At 30.7% G+C, this 18,430-nt stretch overlaps 1 protein-coding gene across 1 annotated transcript; it reads left to right on the plus strand.

The window, feature by feature from the left end:
• Window positions 1–907: 907 nt before the first annotated feature.
• LOC107164578 (organic cation/carnitine transporter 2-like) lies at window positions 908–18,349 on the plus strand. Its single transcript, XM_015512443.2, has 10 exons — window positions 908–1,319; window positions 6,716–6,965; window positions 7,578–7,684; window positions 9,278–9,432; window positions 9,655–9,823; window positions 9,949–10,078; window positions 10,258–10,364; window positions 11,538–11,752; window positions 12,849–13,030; window positions 16,992–18,349. Exons 1-10 carry the CDS (start codon window positions 1,177–1,179, stop codon window positions 17,169–17,171), a joined length of 1,638 nt encoding a protein of 545 aa, XP_015367929.1. The 5' UTR covers window positions 908–1,176; the 3' UTR covers window positions 17,172–18,349.
• Window positions 18,350–18,430: the final 81 nt, after the last annotated feature.

The raw sequence follows: 18,430 nt of genomic DNA on the forward strand, positions 1-18,430 counted from the left end.
TTTCTAAAAAAAGTTGTCTATGCTTGAAATTTTATAAGTTAATATTTGAGCTAATTTTTATTAGAAAATATAGTGTTATTTACAAATTTTTGTAATTTAATAATTTTTCATTTTAACTTATATTGATGTAGTTTATATTATTTGAGTATATCAACGTTTCAAAATATTATGTTTTTCTTCAGCATTAAAAATGTTTTTTTCTAAATTTGAAATTATAGTATTTATGAGGACATACCTATTATATTTAAAAATTCCGAAAGTCAAAATTTGAATTAACTCATGAGTCATCATTAAAGGATATAATGAGCATGTTCGGTAAATCACCTTGTATATTTGAAACAACATATCTCGTGAAAACGTCGAATGGTGTATTTCGCGTTGCGCGCAAAGACGCGTTAATATATGAAATAAAATATTAAAGTATAACAATCCGGAATTTCGTGTAATCGTCGAGCGGTGCAATGCTGCTAACATTAAATTGTACGGTCGCAACGATCGCCACGAGACGAATTCCTTTATTGCCCAATACCATTATATACCATGTGTGTGTGTGTGTGTGTCCAGTGTTTAAAGTTTAAACGTCCAATTCTAACATGTCACACACGTTGCTCATTCACGTATATATATATATATATATATTATATATAGGCATATAAGTAAATTACTTCGTTGTATTTTGTATACTATGCAATTATCACAATAATAATAATAACAATATAGCAGTATATACGAACACGATAGTAATATATTATATACAATTATCATTATCATAGGCTACTTATGTAGTGCGATATATATAATATGCATTTTAAGAAATAATCTCACACACGTGACACGTAAAAAATATGTAAATATATCTTGTACGATGTATAAATAATATAATCCAAGCATATTTAGTGTATAACTGCATAAGACGACGTGTACCTCTGACCAAACTCGAAGCAAACCTGTTTCACGTTGCGCACTCGTCGTCGGACCGCCGTCACCAGTGGTTAGATTATTATTATATATTCGTGTCTGCAGCGCGCTGCACTGGACGTGCATTCCGTGTCTGTGTCCAGAGCGCATCAGCACTTGTTGCGGCGGCGTTCAAATTTTCAGCGACTGTATAATCATTTTACTCGACACCGTCTTCGGAAGATTCAAAAACAAGATTAATTCGAATTTCCTCACACAATGGTGGACATCGACAACGTGCTGGTGTCGTTGGGCATGGGCCGGTACCAGTTCGTGGGTTGCATTCTGTTCGGCTTGATGATAACGTATTCGAACGTGTCGCCTGTCACCTACGTCTTCACCGCCAGTGATTTGAAATACAGGTAAGCGGGTGAAAAACATTACGTTGGTTACTATTTACCCATACAAATATTTAATATTATGCTGTTCCGTCTGAGACACTGATACGTACGAATTAGGTACGGTCTATTTGGATGAGTGCACTAGTGCATTACCATAAACTCGCGGTTTCCAAATTTTAACGACGACGGCACCCTTAGGAAAAAGTTCCGTAGAATCTCAATGTCCGTAAAACGAATATTTTCTAGTGATATTATACTTAGTAACTATTATTTTAATGAACTTTTTTTCCAAGTCTAATATGAAATCATTTTCTCGAAATCCACGTACATCTGTCGGAACCCTCGAGATTGTCTCACGGAACACTAAGGTTCCGCCGCGGACCACACTTTAGGGATCACTGTCATAAGCCGTTATTCGGATTAAACTACATGAGACTCCAAAGTGGTAACCTAATTTGCACTATACTTACAAGTTATAAATTTATTATTGAAATGTGAAACAAGGAAGAGAGAAGTATACACAAACCTGTAGTTTGTTTAACAAAACAAAACTAATGAAACGAAATTGATACTCAGTGAAGTAAACGGACAATTTCAATGCAATTACTCAAAGTGCTTCAAAATGATTGAAACCATACTTAACATAGCTATATTTTAAACTCTATAAGCAATGCGATAATAATGTAATTGGTCGTACAATTTTTATTTTTGTTCGACTATCAATGGCTTTTGGAGGGGTTAAAATGCTTCAATCTTAAACTTATTGAAGCTCGTGGAAAATTGAATCTAGTTGGTATTTTGGGATAGAGAATCAAAAATAAAAACTACCAGTAATTTGCACGATAATCGGTAAAAGATGAACAAGAAATCCAAAACCGGGAAGATTAAGCGTTTAAAGCTCAAATTTCAAATTTAAATTTTTTAAATTTTTGGCTATCCAATATTACTTATTATACTCTTCTATACACAACGATATTTTCGAAATATTCAGAATAACTCTAAGCTATTTATAAGTGTTTGAAACTTTGAAATGTATAAATGTTGAAGATTTTTTCTTTTTCTTCGTTAGAATTTATGCTTATAGAAATTTAAAAGTATTGAAATATATAAGCTGATTTTCTTCTATGTGTTTAAGGTTTAAACATTTTTCAAAATTTTCATATAATTATATAAACTCCAAAATTTAGAACCGATTAATCTTACTATATATTGTGTTGGTGCCCACAATATGATTTTATATTTAAAATGACTTATCACAATTATAATAATAATAATAATATAATTACTGCCAATATTATCACATGAAAATATTTATGACGTAGGTTGCATCATATTTTAATTTTATATAATTTATTAGTTTTCGCTATTATTATACCGTACGGGGGAGCCATTATGTTGATACGCCTTAATATTCTATTTAAATAACTTTAATTACTTATATTTTATTATACGTTTAACAATTAACAATGACATCTAGAACTAAAATAATTATTTAAATCTATATATGAATAGTTATATCATACATTTAATATGAAATTAAAAAAAAAAATACAGATAAGTTATGTTTTACAGAGTAAGCGAACAATAATTTCTGTAACTACTAGGTACTCATTAATGTTATACATTTGTACTTTTAGTATTTGGAATTTGGATAAGTAAATATTACAAGCTATATTCCAATAAATATTTTATTTAATGAACGTGAACTTGTAAAATAAAATTCGATATAATTGATTAAATATATAAAAATATTTTACGAATTTTGTTTTGCTTTCCTCAAATTTTTTACAGTTAACATTTCCAACTTTTTTGCCTTGAACTAAAACATGCAATTGTTAATCGTATTTGAATATTTTATAATTCGTTAAGATTTAAATTAGAAAAAAATATTTTTTTAAGCTGCCTATATTATTTAAATCTATATGGAATAATGGAATAATTTGAAATAAATCGAGTTATGCTTTCTATTTTTTTATGTAATTTATCGTTAACCAATTACCAAATTTCATCTTGAAATTATTGGAAGAAAGACTACATCCGACCATAATATAATAATTTATATATGTACCTATTTTACATAATATGATGAATAATGATATTTTTATTTTCATAACTTCTCTGATAAGTTATTTCTTTAAAACCCAGTTTTAAAAAAAATTCTACTTTAAACCTCTAATCAGATGTTTATAAGATAATTAACGTATTTTGCGGAAGTTTGACTCTGAATAACCAATAGTAAATTTTTCTTATGAATATTTTTTGGTAAACGGACACTTTGAACAATCTTTTGTATCTATTGTTTGAGTTGCATACCACAGGTACTTTGTAAAACGAAAATAAATTGGTAAAAGTCGATCGCGGGCACATAATACGATGATAAAATTTGGTAAAAATCGATCGAGCACCCTTTGTACGATACAAATAAACCAGGAAATATATTTTAATTACTTATTCAACTTTTAATTTTTAAATTTATATAATATTATGACATACAATTAACAGTAAATGTTTTAAAAATTCACTCAGCCTGACAGGCCTGTAATATTTTAATTATTTCTACCCGAAAATATTAGAACGATTTTGTATGAAAATTAACTACGATAATGACATGTAAGTATAGTGATAAAAAAGCGAAATATTTAAACATCTATTTTTATTTTACACTAGTCGTGAGTACAGATTATAGGTATACCAAAACAAAAAATGCATTATGACACCTCGATTATGACATTTTCATTGTATGAGTAGATATAGATAAAACGAAGAAAAATCAGCTGTTGAATAAAAATCGATTGTCGTATATATGTATATGTATCAGTGTGAATCCTTACTAAAGGATGGTTGACGGGAATCATGAATTCATGGCAATAATCGGCCATTATATACGAAATAAATGCACAAATACATTAAGTATAAATTAAAATGTAATTAATGAATTAATATAGGATACTTAAACACAGAGAAGAATTTACAACAGCAGCTGTCTGAAGTTCGTCTGAGCTTTTAATGCTCGTATATCAGATATTTGATATATTTGGCAGTACATCGACGTTTTAAGAAAAGTAATATGGTTGAATAAAATGCAAATTATTAAATCGAAAACAACAAAAAGGTGGTGATAAGAATTTGATATAATAGAACTCCAGATGTGTAAGAACGTTATGTAAAAGGGTCGAATTAGGAGGTCGATGAACTTAAGAAAAAAACTTAGGTAAATTATAAAGGGACATTTTATACGTGTGCAGTGTTTTATATTTATTTCATAATAATTATCGCAATGGGAGACTGACATGCAACATGAATTAATCAAATATATATTGTCAGAAATAAACACAATGTATAGGGTATTTGTAGCAAATGTATATCAACTCAGTACTAATATGCGTTGTAGTCTGAAATTAAATTATTGTCCAATAATTGAATAGATGATTGAAATATTATATTACTGAAACTTAAACATATTTTAATCAATACTAATTAGGTTTTACGACACTACCCGTGAGCGGACGATTGATATTCGAATCAACCACAAATCACAATATTAAAAATACACAAGCTCCGAACACCATCTGTATCGGGAATTTAGAACCGATTGACATTCGAAATCATCCTGAGCTTGGCACTTGACTTTACTGTGTTTAATCGTTTAATGCACAATAAAGTTAATTAATACTGGACTGTTTGATTATAACACTATAATTAGTACAAATTACTAACTACCTTGTCTTAGTAAATAGTTAACTATAATAATTATGCTATAACTTGGTGCGTTATAAATTAATTGTCTTGAAAATTAAAATCAAAACCATATTACAGTGATGTAGGTATACTTATAAATAATAAGCTTCATAATATCATACGTGTGGACAAAATACATTTTTTCGGTGAAATAATAATAGCAACTGGCATGTCTTGACATGTAACGCGAATTAGATTATTCTATGGCCATTCTCATTTCACATACCTGATGTTCAAATAACCCAATGAAATGCGTCACTGCAAAATATGCTCGCTTAAACGATGACCAACAAACATAATATTATGTTTACCGTCGTAATTTTGTTGTGTTATGGCCATGTGTGGGGGTAAACCATTTGCACAACACTTATTTCCGGACGCAACATTGTTTATTGAGAAAAAAAATAAATACAAATTGCATTAAAAAATTAAATATAAACAATAATAAAACAAATAGAGACATATGGCCCATCATAGTGATCGCTTGTCCCTCTCCAGAGGTGGCATAGGATATGAGTGAAGACTCATCGTAGTGGTCCGTGGCACATAGCGTGTGCTAACTACATAATAATATGTGTTTAACGACAATTGACAGCGAAACACCGGCGCCACTAATTCTGTGTTCGTTTATTAGAACGTCCGTAAATGTGTGTAATATGAAACATTCGTATTTATTCAACATTATAATAATATGTGGTTATCGTTATTATCATATTATATCCCTACGCATAGGCGTGCGCAGACCTTGCTGACAGTGGGGGGGGGGGGGCAGAATGTATATATTATATACTATATAATAATATATAATTGAATAGGTATTATTATGATTATTAGTATTATTGTCGCGTATCTATTAATACACATTATCAACGCGGTATCGCTTGTGGTTTGAACAAAGTTGGACCTTTGACAACACAAAATTATCGTGCGCCGTATACTCAATATTTACAATACAGTAGGGTCTCGATAATCCGAACGAGATTGGGGAAAGGGGTCGTTCGGATTAGCGATTTGTTCGGATTACCTATGGCTTAAAAAAAAAAAACATCAATTTTATTTTTATTTTAAATATGAAATTTTATTTTTATTTGTATTAATCGTGTAAAAACTCGTTATTTCAAAAGACATTGAATACATAAAAATATTAATATTAATTATGAACTTTACCATTTAAAATATTGATTTTTTTTTGTACATTGGTTCCCGTTATGAATTGGTAGCCTTGTCCCACATAATTGAAAAACTTTATTACCGGAAAATATTATTTATAAATACATACATAATATGTACATATTATGTAGTATGTACATATTATGGCGATAAGATAATTCTCAAGCCCGTTCGGATTACCGCGTCTTTCGGATTAGCCTGTGTTCGGATAATCGAGACCCTACTGTATAACATTCATTGACTCTTGTTTTATTTTAAAGCTATATTTAGGAGAAAAAATTAGCCCGCAGGAGGGGCACCTGCCCACCCTTCCCCCCTCGTGCGCACGCCCATGTCCCTGCGTGTGTATACACGAGGACAATTAACCATCTCGTCCATTCTATTAATTCAACCCGTAGTAAATCAAAATATACGTTTTAACGAATTCACAGTTTTCCAATGGGTTCGTGTCTATGGGAATAAAAAAGTTAACGGTCATCCAATAATATTGTTATTGTCACTGTGCGTAGGTGCGAAATACCGGAATGCGACTCGCCGAACCCGGAAGGACGTACCTACGAGCCCGAATGGTTGCGGTTCACGACGCCTTACAGAAACGACACAAATCAGCCTCGCAAGTGTCTGCGGTATGCTGCATTGTCTGGCCCGCTTATAAATGGTACGCAGTGTTCATCCGATAGATTCAACTATAACTCGACCGAAGTGTGCAGCGATGGCAATTGGGTGTTCGAAGACTTCGAAAACACCATCGGCAAGGAAGTGAGTTCATAAATGTTTCCATCGTACCGTTATTATAATATAGTAAACCGCTGCACGCGTGACCGCGATAATAAATTCGTTTTCCGGATGGAACTTTTTAGTTATTACAATATTTCGAAAAACTAATAATATCATGCGATACAATGAAATTGTATGTTACGCTAAAAACTGTACATAAAAGCACATTCTAAGAAATAATATTATTATATTAAGAATATACATTTTTTTAATAGAAATCGGGAAAACAAAAAAGTTTCATTATATTGTTTTATAGATAACATCAAATTTACGCTAAAACTTAAACTTTATTCTATAATAGTTTACATTATACAATACGAGTATTAGTTGTTTGATTTAGTATTAACTTTTGTAATTTATTTTGAAACAGAATACTTTTTCTGAAAATATCGATGAAAACATTATTAATTTATTTTCAAAATATACGTATTATTATTATATAAGTTTAAATCTTAAAATTTTACCAAGTTCTTTAATAAATACGAATAGCTAGGTACATACAATACAATTTTTAAATTAGTGTTTATAATTTTTATATTCTCATAAAAACCACATTGAACCGATTATTAATATAAGTATATTATTATTAATTAGTTTGGACTCATGTGCGAGGATAACAAATGGAAGCTGTCAATGGTAGGAACGGTCAATAACTTCGGTCAATTTATCGGAATACCAGTGTCAGGGATCGTCGCCGACAGGTGAGTGCAACTAATAAATCTTTGAAATATCATCTATCTTAGTTTTTGCACGTCTACAAGACATAAAAAAAATTTGCTTTTATGTTATTGACGTAACTTCTGTCACTTAAATTATTTAAAACATTATTTTCAGTATAAAAATGCACTAATACATTATCTCCATTCTCCGTAGATATCATGCACCGCACAGTTGTAGGTATATACTTGCAAGGAATGGTTTTAGGTCTGCGAGCGGAGAGGAGGGGTTCCGTATTCCAAGAAATGCTAAACGCACTTTAATCTATTTATTATAAAATATTCATTTAATAGTAAAGTTTTTTTTTAACTACAATAATTAAGATTTGTTGAGAACCTTAAGCTTGCATCAAACATAATATTATAGTAGATATCCTTATTATACCTACACGTCGGGTAAAAATGAGGTAAAACATGGCGACTCACTCGGCAAATTACACTATAATAATATATGAACCTATTTTTACGCATATAAGTGAAAACTTGCGCGTACAAGACATTATAGATAAACGTTAACGTGTACCTACATCATACACTTATCATCTAATCGTAGTATAAGATGTACGGGGTAACGTCGCGTTTTTTCGATTGCACTGTCAGCACGTGTTTAATCAGTCCTGGTGCTTTAATTAAGTAATTTTAGTTATAATCTTTAGGAACCGTGCGGATAGTTTTAACCGAAAAACACGTTTTCCTAAGAAACAGGCACCGAAGGTTGCACACTTATACGAACAAACGTTAAGAAATGACTCGAACGTAGATGAGACATTTTTATCTATAATATGACGTAATAAAACAAGGTGTTTTTTTTTTATGATATTCTTTTACGTTACATAACATTAAAAATCTAAAGTAAAATGATGTACCTTATTTATTATATTTATATACAAAAGATTACTGATACTGTTCTAAAAGCAAACACTAATTTTCTCCATAAAAGATGTCTATTTTTTTGGAAAAATGTATGCCTACATTTGTACATTATTTTAAGTCATTAAAAAACAATATTTTTGAAAGAACATTATATTTTCATTCTATTTTACCGTAACTACAGTTTAGGTTTTTACCTACATAAATAACAGCATACATTTTTTTTTAATTTCATATTTACAAGTTGAATAATTAGTATAACTTTAAAATGATAAGTGTTTTATGACTTTATGAGGGTTGAAAAGGGTGAAAAGTTTGTCACTTATCTAACCTCTAAGCAATGTTATTTCATCAATTAATGAATTAACTATATATTCATCCGATTTTTTTGTATTAAAATTCTCATATTTAATCTTACAATGATAAGAAATTAATAATGTATGTTAGCTGTTATACAAAAAAGTAAAAACTTAAAAAACTAGAACGATTAAAATAGCAAAAAATATTATTTTTTTTTGACTTAAAATTATAAAAAAATAAGTATTTCCAAAAACCCTAGCACTGCTTATTAAGGCAATGAATGTGTTTTATGTTTATCTTTTAAATAATCGCCTTGTGTGGTAAAAGGAACTCCGCTATATTGTATTCCTCGGATAAATAATATAATATTATGGTTAAAAATGTTCAAATACTTACGAATTTTTGTAGGTTCGGCCGAAAATTCACCATGGTGTTTTGTGCAGCTATATCGGCCACATTAAGTATCATCCAGTCGTTTTCAAACAGTTATTTGATGTTCATTGGATTTGAATTTTTGTCTTCGGTCGTTTCCAGTGGAATTTACACGGTTACTTTTATATTAGGTATGTAAATCGTCAGAAGTTCAAATTTCAAAAATGTGGTTAACCGATAAAATGCACAATATGATGTTATCATTTATCATGGATTGTATAAATAATCTATTATACTTTTAAAATGTCCAGCATGCAGTTCTACGGCATATTATAATGTACTGAATGTCTGAATATACATAAATATGACATGTGACGTGTGAACTAAAATGGATTGTTTCTTTGATTATATAGCAATGGAGCTGTTTTTGCCACACCAGCGGGTACTCTATTATTCGATTCTAGAATGTTTCCTCCCGGTTGGCTCTATTTTAACAGCTTATATCGCCAGCATAGTGCAAGACTGGAGACTTTTGTTGCGACTAGTCAACATCCCGGGATTGCTTTTCTTGTCATACTTTTGGTTATTATCTTTGAACTATTTAATTTCTAAGCAACGGAGCAACGACTAAAACGATATACATATATATATATATATATATATATATATATATATATATGTATATGTATATTTTTATTTTTACACAGGCTAACAGAAGAATCGATGAGGTGGTTGGAAAGTCAAGGTAAACACGACAAAGTGATTCACACGCTCAAGAAAATAGCGGCTGCCAATAAAAAGCCTTTTCCTGACCTGCCTACAAACACTCAAGTAAAGGTGACGTTATTTTAAATTAAATAAATTAACCTTTTTATTATAACGAATATAACGTTACACTCGTCTAAACGTGTATATACGCCGTCTAGCTGTACAGTTAATGAAATTCAATTTTTATTAAATACCAAATGAATCGAACGCATATATGCATTACCAATATTATTTTTATACTTTCACAGAGCTCGGAAAGTTTGGAAGATAACGACGCAAATTTCAGCGGTATAATTAAAGACATAATCCGCTCTTCGACAATATTCTGGAGAATGATTAGGTGTTCGTACGTGTGGTAAGATCGTTATTTACAGTTTTGTCTGTCATGACATGTACGAGCAGACGTAACTACTTAGCAATATACTACATTACATTCATGTAACCAAACAATTAAGAGTAATATTCGCCTTATATCAGTAGTTGGTTGTAGCCTTGTAGGTATTTTTCACAAACATCAAGATCTTTTTCACTGTGCTGCAAAGAACCACGTAAACATATGAAGTTTGACATTTTTATTATTTTACATTTTGATTTATAAAAAAAAAAAAAAAACAAGATTTAAATGTTACAGCTTCTCCTGCAGTTATAATTTACGAAAAAATCAAACTTTTTTCCGTCACTATATTTTCGGTCCAAAAATATTCGTGAATTTATCGATGGAATACATTTTTCAATCAATAATTTTCAATATTACGTTTAATGAGTATAATATTTTATAATATGTATTGGTAGTGTTGAGAAAGAAGGACTTGTTCCAAAAAGAACAAATTTCTGGAGGAACTACTTGTTTTTGTAGAAATGATGCTTGGATCTCTTCCTTACTACGGAGTACAATTGCAAACATAACTGCTAACATTATATACGTCATATACTTTTATACAACAAAATATAATCTGACCGTGAACCATACTTGATAAACTGATAACAAACCTATATGTTATTACCTACCACTGTGGAACAATATTAATCTTCAAAAAACAAACTAAATAAACATTCATTATATTGTTCGGGGTGATCAATTTAACGTGAGACACTCTTTATTTCAGATAACACCTTTTTTTTGGTACCAAACTGCGGGGAACGGCGACTAGCGACTAGCGTCTAGCTCAATACTTCACCGCAGCTTGGTCTCGTTTATTTGATAAAACAATTCGAAATTACAACAAATAATTCGCCGCATGGTGAACCCACACACGTCCTCAAATGCGTCCCATCGCGCAATGATCACAACTATTAACCCTAATTTTTAATTATAAATATAAATGTAGATAACGCCTAATATAATAGTTGTTTAAGTTGTTCACTCTTTTGAATGGCAAAATTATTATTTTTATAATTATCATTCAAGCGTAAAATGGGAAATGTGGGTGAGCATGGTTGGTGAATTGCCCGTGTTCTATATAATTTCAATGTACTATTGACGTGTGCAGTTTTACTTACTGAAAATTGTGTGTTTTTACCCTGCCAGGATAGCGGTGACTCTGGTATACTACGGACTGACGATAAGCTCGACGGACATCGCCGGAGACAAGTATCTGAACTTTTCGTTAGTGTTGTTCGTCGAGATCCCTGCTTGTCTGTTGAACTGGTTGATAATGGAAGGCATGTCGAGAAAAATGTCACTCTGTTGCATGTTTGTGTTCAGTGGCGTCACTTGCGTCATGTACAACTTGATGCCCAGTGGTGAGTAATGACTAATGAAGTAATAATATTGTTATTAATGAGTGTTGTATTAGAATACAAGTTTTCGCACATATAACTACAGACGTCCAATGATGTGTGGTGTATACAATACAGTATAAACAATACAGAGTGACACATTTTTATTTCTTTTAGATGATCTCAAGTTGTTACAAAACTACATTTCAACCTACAGTACCTTCCCCCACATTTCCCCCAGGCTAATGACCTCAGTTGTCGAAGCCTTAACCCTAATAAAAAAAAAAAACTACATTTTTGGTAAAAATTGTATATTTTTACCATTTTTAATCGTTATTATTTTTCAAGTTGTGTATACTCTTAATCTTGAATAATAACATAGTTAGATATATTTTTATTTTCATATTCCAAAGGTCAAAACAGAATATTATTGGGAGTATAATTCAAATACAAATCAAATTTTAGACATGCATATTGTATATAGTTAATATTAGACATTAGTTATGAGTTTATCCGTTTGGTTTTCAATTTTTAAAACACTTTGTCAAGGAATGTTTATTAAGTGATTACGCAGTTATTAAAATCCAATTAGACAGGAAAAATAGCACAATTAGCGATATTAATCGTTGATTTTATTTTATATTTATTTTTTTACTTTTTTTATTTTATTTTATTTTTTTTTTTTTTTTTTGGGGGGGGGGGTTAAATAATAAAAAAAAAATGTTTCTTTACATAAATAAATAAAATATAACATTTAACTATATATTGAGATTATGATTATGGTTTTGAAAGTAAGTATAACTAAATTATAAAATATTTGTTGATTCGTGGAGATATGTTTGAAGGTATATTCAAATATGTATATATATATATATTATATAGCTTTGGAAAATCCCCAAACCTGTTAATTAGGTAGGAACGCTAATTTTGTATCTTGTATGTGTCATCCTAATTCAGAGTAACTCTACTATTTAATTTAAAAGTCAAGTAACGCTTATTAGTAATACTATTGACACGTACCTGCACCGAGTATACAATTATCACTGATACTTTAAGTAATAATAAGTTATAACTGATGACTAATATAATATTATCATGTTGCTTTTTTCTCTAAAAACAGAATTATACTTGATAAAGCTGTCGCTGTTTTTGGTCAGTAAACTGGCGATATCCATCGCGTTTTGCATCATTTACATGCTGACCGCGGAGATATTCCCCACCAGGATGCGGGCCACCATGATGTCCATGTGCTCCATGCTCGGTCGGATCGGATCCATGTTGTCGCCTCAGGCCACGCTGCTGGTAAGTGTATAATTACTAATTAGTGACGTCACGAACATTATATATACATAATGCCGTAAAGGCAAGTATATAATCTACCCCCAACGGATCTACTCACACATACAATTAAAACCTTCCTATATCAGAAACGTACGCAGAAAAAAGTTTTGGGGGGTGTTTTTGAAAATTCTTTATTGAAAAGTAGAACTTTTTTTAATAAACATACGATTTTTTCCGCGAAAATTAGGTAGGTATAATACTTTTTTAAAATATAAACATGGATTGAAAAAAATTCAATATAAAAAAATTTAATTTTCGTAAACTTTTAGCCACCATGTTAAGAATATTTTTACAATTAACTTCTATATTATATAAATTACTTTAATTTGTCAGTATTACATTTTAATTCTGCTTTAGCTGGTTTTAACACAATGTAATGTTATATATCTGTCTATTAAAGTATAATATAACAATAAACATTAAAATAGAATAAGTAAATAACCATACAAAAACCAAATATTTCGGGGAGGAGGGGGTGAACACCCAAAACACCCCCCTGTGTACGTGCCTGCTGCCTGTTACAAAATAAATATAAATTTATATTATTTTACAGGATTATCAATTGATGTTAATGTAACAGCCAACAGGTGGCATATTTGTATCCTAATATTACTTAACCGTGTAACTCATAACTTTGAGTGATTAAAAACAATAAAATACCCATGCTCAATGCTCATAGCATAATATCTATATTATATTAGGAATATAGCCATTTACCTTATTACGCACAAAAATACAGCATACGTTTTCAGTGGCATATTTAGGATTTTGTCAAGGGGAGGAGTGATATAATTTAGCAAATATTTAATTCCCTGAGAGGAAAAGGGTGGTTCACTTACCATCGGCATCACAATATTATAAATAAGTAACAAATAAGAGATCAAGAAGGCTCTCCCCTCTCCCCGTAAATAGTCATTGTAGCTGCTTGTTGCTACCATTGAACTAATTGCTCAATCAGTGTAGAGTATAAGTATTTTCTATTGCTTAATGCTGCTTCATCACACTGAATTAAAAACAAAACATATTACTGAATTTCTCATTCAATATTTCAATTGAGACAGTTAAGTATAAAATAAAAATGTATACCCTACCAAAAAATTACCTATTCACTTAAATGATCCCTAAAAATATTATATTCATCACCAAGTATAATAAATCATACAATATATATATACATATAGTCGCTAGTATAGTATAATGGATAATAATGAAAATATCAAGTATAACTGCAACTAGGTAGGGCTACCCTCCCCACCAAATATATATATATATATATATATATATTTGATATGATTAGTCACTAAAAATATTTACTTCGAGGAATCATGAAAGACAGGGGTCTCTCCATGCGATTGGTCATAACTGGAGCTGAGGATTTTTAGTAACTACTCAAAAACCTAAAAATATGTATGCACACAAGCATTTGGGCGCCCGGTAATTGGGCCACATTTTAACTACCTGTTTCTTATTAAATATTTGTTTACATTTTACTACCCGGAGATTGGGCCACAAATTAAATCTATATTTTTAAAGTGTACCTGCAGGAGATTGCAGGGCCATACAAGTATAGCACACAAATATACTATTAATACGAATATATAATGTTTATTAACTATTAACTAATTATTATTGTTTTAACATATAAAAATACAATTCGTCAAAAAATTAATACTTTTTTTATATACTTCCATACAGATTTAACTAATATAATATAGGTACAACAAGGTCTATAAAATTAGTCAAATATGAAATAATTTTTATAAAGAATGCCAATACTCATTTTACAAATATAATATAAGGACCATAAAGTTAGTCAAAAAATAAATAATATGAAAAAATAATTTTCTAATAGGTACATAAAAATATAATACAAAGGCTCTCTGGCCCACGCGTCACACACACAAAACGCATTTACGTAGAATCATTTCTTCTATATTTTTTAGTAATCGTAGAGTAAAATCATCCATTACAAAAAAGATAGATAATAATATTTTTGAGGGAATGACATATCGATTTTATATTTTATTGTTATTTGACTTTTAAAATAAACAAAATAGTGTTGTAAATTCATAGAAAAATGATTTTCCGCAAATGCGTTTTGTCTATGTTGCGCGTGGACCAGAGAGAAAAATAGTGCGCTGACATCCTTTTAAATATTATTTTATTACAATTTAAAATGTAATAGTGGCCCAATCACCGGGTCTTCCTATTATAAATATAAAATTTTAGTCGCCCAATTACCGGGCCTACCTGTAATAAATATAAAGTTTTAGTGGCCCAATTCCCGGGCGCCCATCAAGCATTTTATAAACTAATAATATGCTCTAAAAATGTAAAGCTGTAATGGCTATATACACTTAGATAGGTATATCAAATACATTCTATGCATTGAAAATAAAATAAAACATCGCATTTTTTTTGTATAACATTTAATCCTTGCTGACGACAGCGTGGAATGCTAAAACAGACTTTTTTGAACCAGGACGTCCATTGACCATTCCAAGCACTGAATGTGTCTCGCCTAACCTAACCAGAGACAACTCTCATTATTTGTATTCGCTGTTAATGCTGTGTGCTATTAATCTATAATATTGACTTGGTATTGTAGTTATATATTTTCTAGTCTATGATCGCCAATTTCGCCTATAGATAGGTTTACAAGTAGCTAGTATTGCAACTGCGTGTGTTCTCGAGATGAGTGGGTTAGGGTATACTGTATAGTCACTGATATGTTAATAAATGTATAATACAAACTATGGTCTACATGAACTATACTTACGGTGAACAACAAGTGCAGGTTTAATCGTAATCGCGGGTGGGTAACTTAAAGTGCAACACAAACAGCCAATGATTTTTTAACTTGCTACAAAAATCCGGCAAAAGAAATTATTAATGTAATTAATAACACTAGATTGAACCAGGTTATTGAAAATCGAGCCAGATTAAAACCGATTGTTGAATCAGTGATTTTTCTTGGACGTCAAAACATACCTTTACGTGGCCATCGTGACCAAGGCAGCTTGATAGGTAATGAGCATACTGAAAATAGTTTATCCGTAGTAAATGAAGGCAATTTCCGTGAGCTATTAAGGTTTCGAATACTATCAGGAGATACTGTTTTGAAGAATCATTTGGAAACAACTAGTGCAAAGGCAACATACATCTCACACACATCACAGGAAGAAATTATACAGTGCTGCAAAGAAGAAATTTTATTTCAAATTATGGAAAATATTAGAGAAAGCCAATATTTTTCAACAATATTTGATGAAACGACAGATATATCACACATTTCTCAAATGAGCTTAAGTTTAAGAAATATTGACAAAGAAAATAAAGTTCATGAACGGTTTATTGGCTTCATTAACTGTCATAACTATGTGTATGACAAAGAACCTTGTACAAATAGACCGCTTTGCTAAAAATAAAAGAATTTTAGATTTTGTTTTATAAACTACTTATATTTAACTATTAATCAATAAAATAAATTTGTATACTATGATGACTATGACAATTTGTTTTTAATATTGTAACATTTCAGTGACACAAATATTTTATAGATAGGAGACTATTATAGTTCTAAATTACAAAAGTTGAAAAAAAATGGTTCATCACTCAGTATCTGAATCCCATATTCTCATGTAAATTAATATTTATTTTTTTATTATTTCGCCCCCCCCCCATAGCCAAGGTCTGGAGACGCCCCTGGTAACTTTTATAGTATACATATATATATATGCTCTCGTAATGTCTCTGTTCGTCACTGACAAGCTCGCCCACCTCATCCCCCCCAACCACCCCCAAAAAAAAACACATCAAAAAAGGTCGACGAGTTTTAACCATAGACCTATTAACAGTTAATAGGTCTGTTAATAGGTCTATGGTTCTAACGGCCGTCGAAAATATTGTTTTTTTTTTTCAGACCGAGTATTTCGGCGTGTACGCGACAATGCTCGTGTTCGGCATGACGGCGCTGGCGGCAGCGGCCATTACCATGACATTGCCGGAGAGTAAAAACATCAAATTGCCCGACACCATCGACGAAGCCAAAGGGATCGGTAGCGACGTGAAACCAAAAAACATTGGAAAAAACTCACCGTAGAGTTCCTATTACCACTACAATATTGACAACAATTATCATGCATGACTAACACAGTACCCCAATACGGTCGATTTCGACATGGTATTATTGTTATTATACGTTCATATACGCGCCCGAGAAACGTTTTTTTTTAAGCGTCGCACCAAAGTATAGGTATTATAATATAACACACAATATTGTTGCGTACGCGGACCACCAGTTAATTTACCATGCGCGTCGTCTGCGGTTTCCGGATCGGGGGGGTGCACACTCGTCCGAAAGAGGGGGTGACTGCTGATTACGCCCTCAGTAATCCCGATGACTTAATTTTAATGATAAAACGACTTGGTATAATTATTACCGTGTACCTATATATTATATATATATATATATATTATTATTATTATAACATTGTAAGTTAAATTCGCGCTGTTCTTTATTATAATATAGTATGTTTAGTCTAGCGGCTTTGTGATCAATTTTAGCTCCTTTTTATTTCAGTTATTCTACAAACGTCTTATAACACGGTTGTAAAACATTATTTGTAAATACCACTCATATAATTTAACTGTTTGAACCTAATGTGTAGATACCTAATTTAATGGCGTAGAACTTGGTACAGCTCGACTCTGTATGCTCTAAAAATCCTATTTGAATACCATGATAATAATATTATATACTTATATTATACGAATTTGTATGTATGCTAAAAATAAATGAACAAAATAAGTAAATCTCAGCCTGTTGTTTTATATGACTTTGGCGCTTCCAATTATTTGCTCAAAAAAATAAAATTAACTCGTAAATAAAAATATTATCTTTTAGTTAGGTCGTTGGGTGCAACAATATTGTATACTATTTTAAAATACAGTAGTTTTAATTAGCTCGATTGTATTTAAACGCTATCAAGTGAATAATTGGTAAACGTGATGGTTAGCTTTGATGTTATTGGAAATTCAAGCAATTCATACATATTTTTTATTTCAAATTTGACAAATGTTAAAACAATGTTTAAATTACAATTTCTTCGTATTCCATTTGATTTGCTTTAAGTTTCACAAACATTTGTATATTATTGTTATAAGTTGTAACATATAAATTTTTGAATCTTGACAAATTTTTTTTTTTTTTTTGTTATACACTTATTTATAAGACATGTACATAATTTTTAAAAAAATAAGAAAAATTTGGAAATTAAATACTTATGTTTTATAAATTATTTATCTTAAGCTAAATACTCCATTACCATTCTTTTGAAAAAGTGTTATATATTTTTATTT

This window comes from Diuraphis noxia, unplaced genomic scaffold, assembly GCF_037042655.1.
Source record: "Diuraphis noxia isolate RWA-SAM2 unplaced genomic scaffold, SU_Dnox_SAM2 contig0003, whole genome shotgun sequence".
Classification (NCBI taxonomy): domain Eukaryota; kingdom Metazoa; phylum Arthropoda; class Insecta; order Hemiptera; family Aphididae; genus Diuraphis; species Diuraphis noxia.

Excerpts from the sequence above, each read along its gene's own strand:
- LOC107164578 (XM_015512443.2), top strand. The coding sequence starts at position 1,177 with ATGGTGGACATCGACAACGTGCTGGTGTCGTTGGGCATGGGCCGGTAC. Across the intron at positions 6,966-7,577 it reads AAAACACCATCGGCAAGGAA|TTTGGACTCATGTGCGAGGA; the intron begins GTGAGTTCATAA and ends ATTATTAATTAG. Across the intron at positions 10,365-11,537 it reads ATTAGGTGTTCGTACGTGTG|GATAGCGGTGACTCTGGTAT; the intron begins GTAAGATCGTTA and ends TTACCCTGCCAG.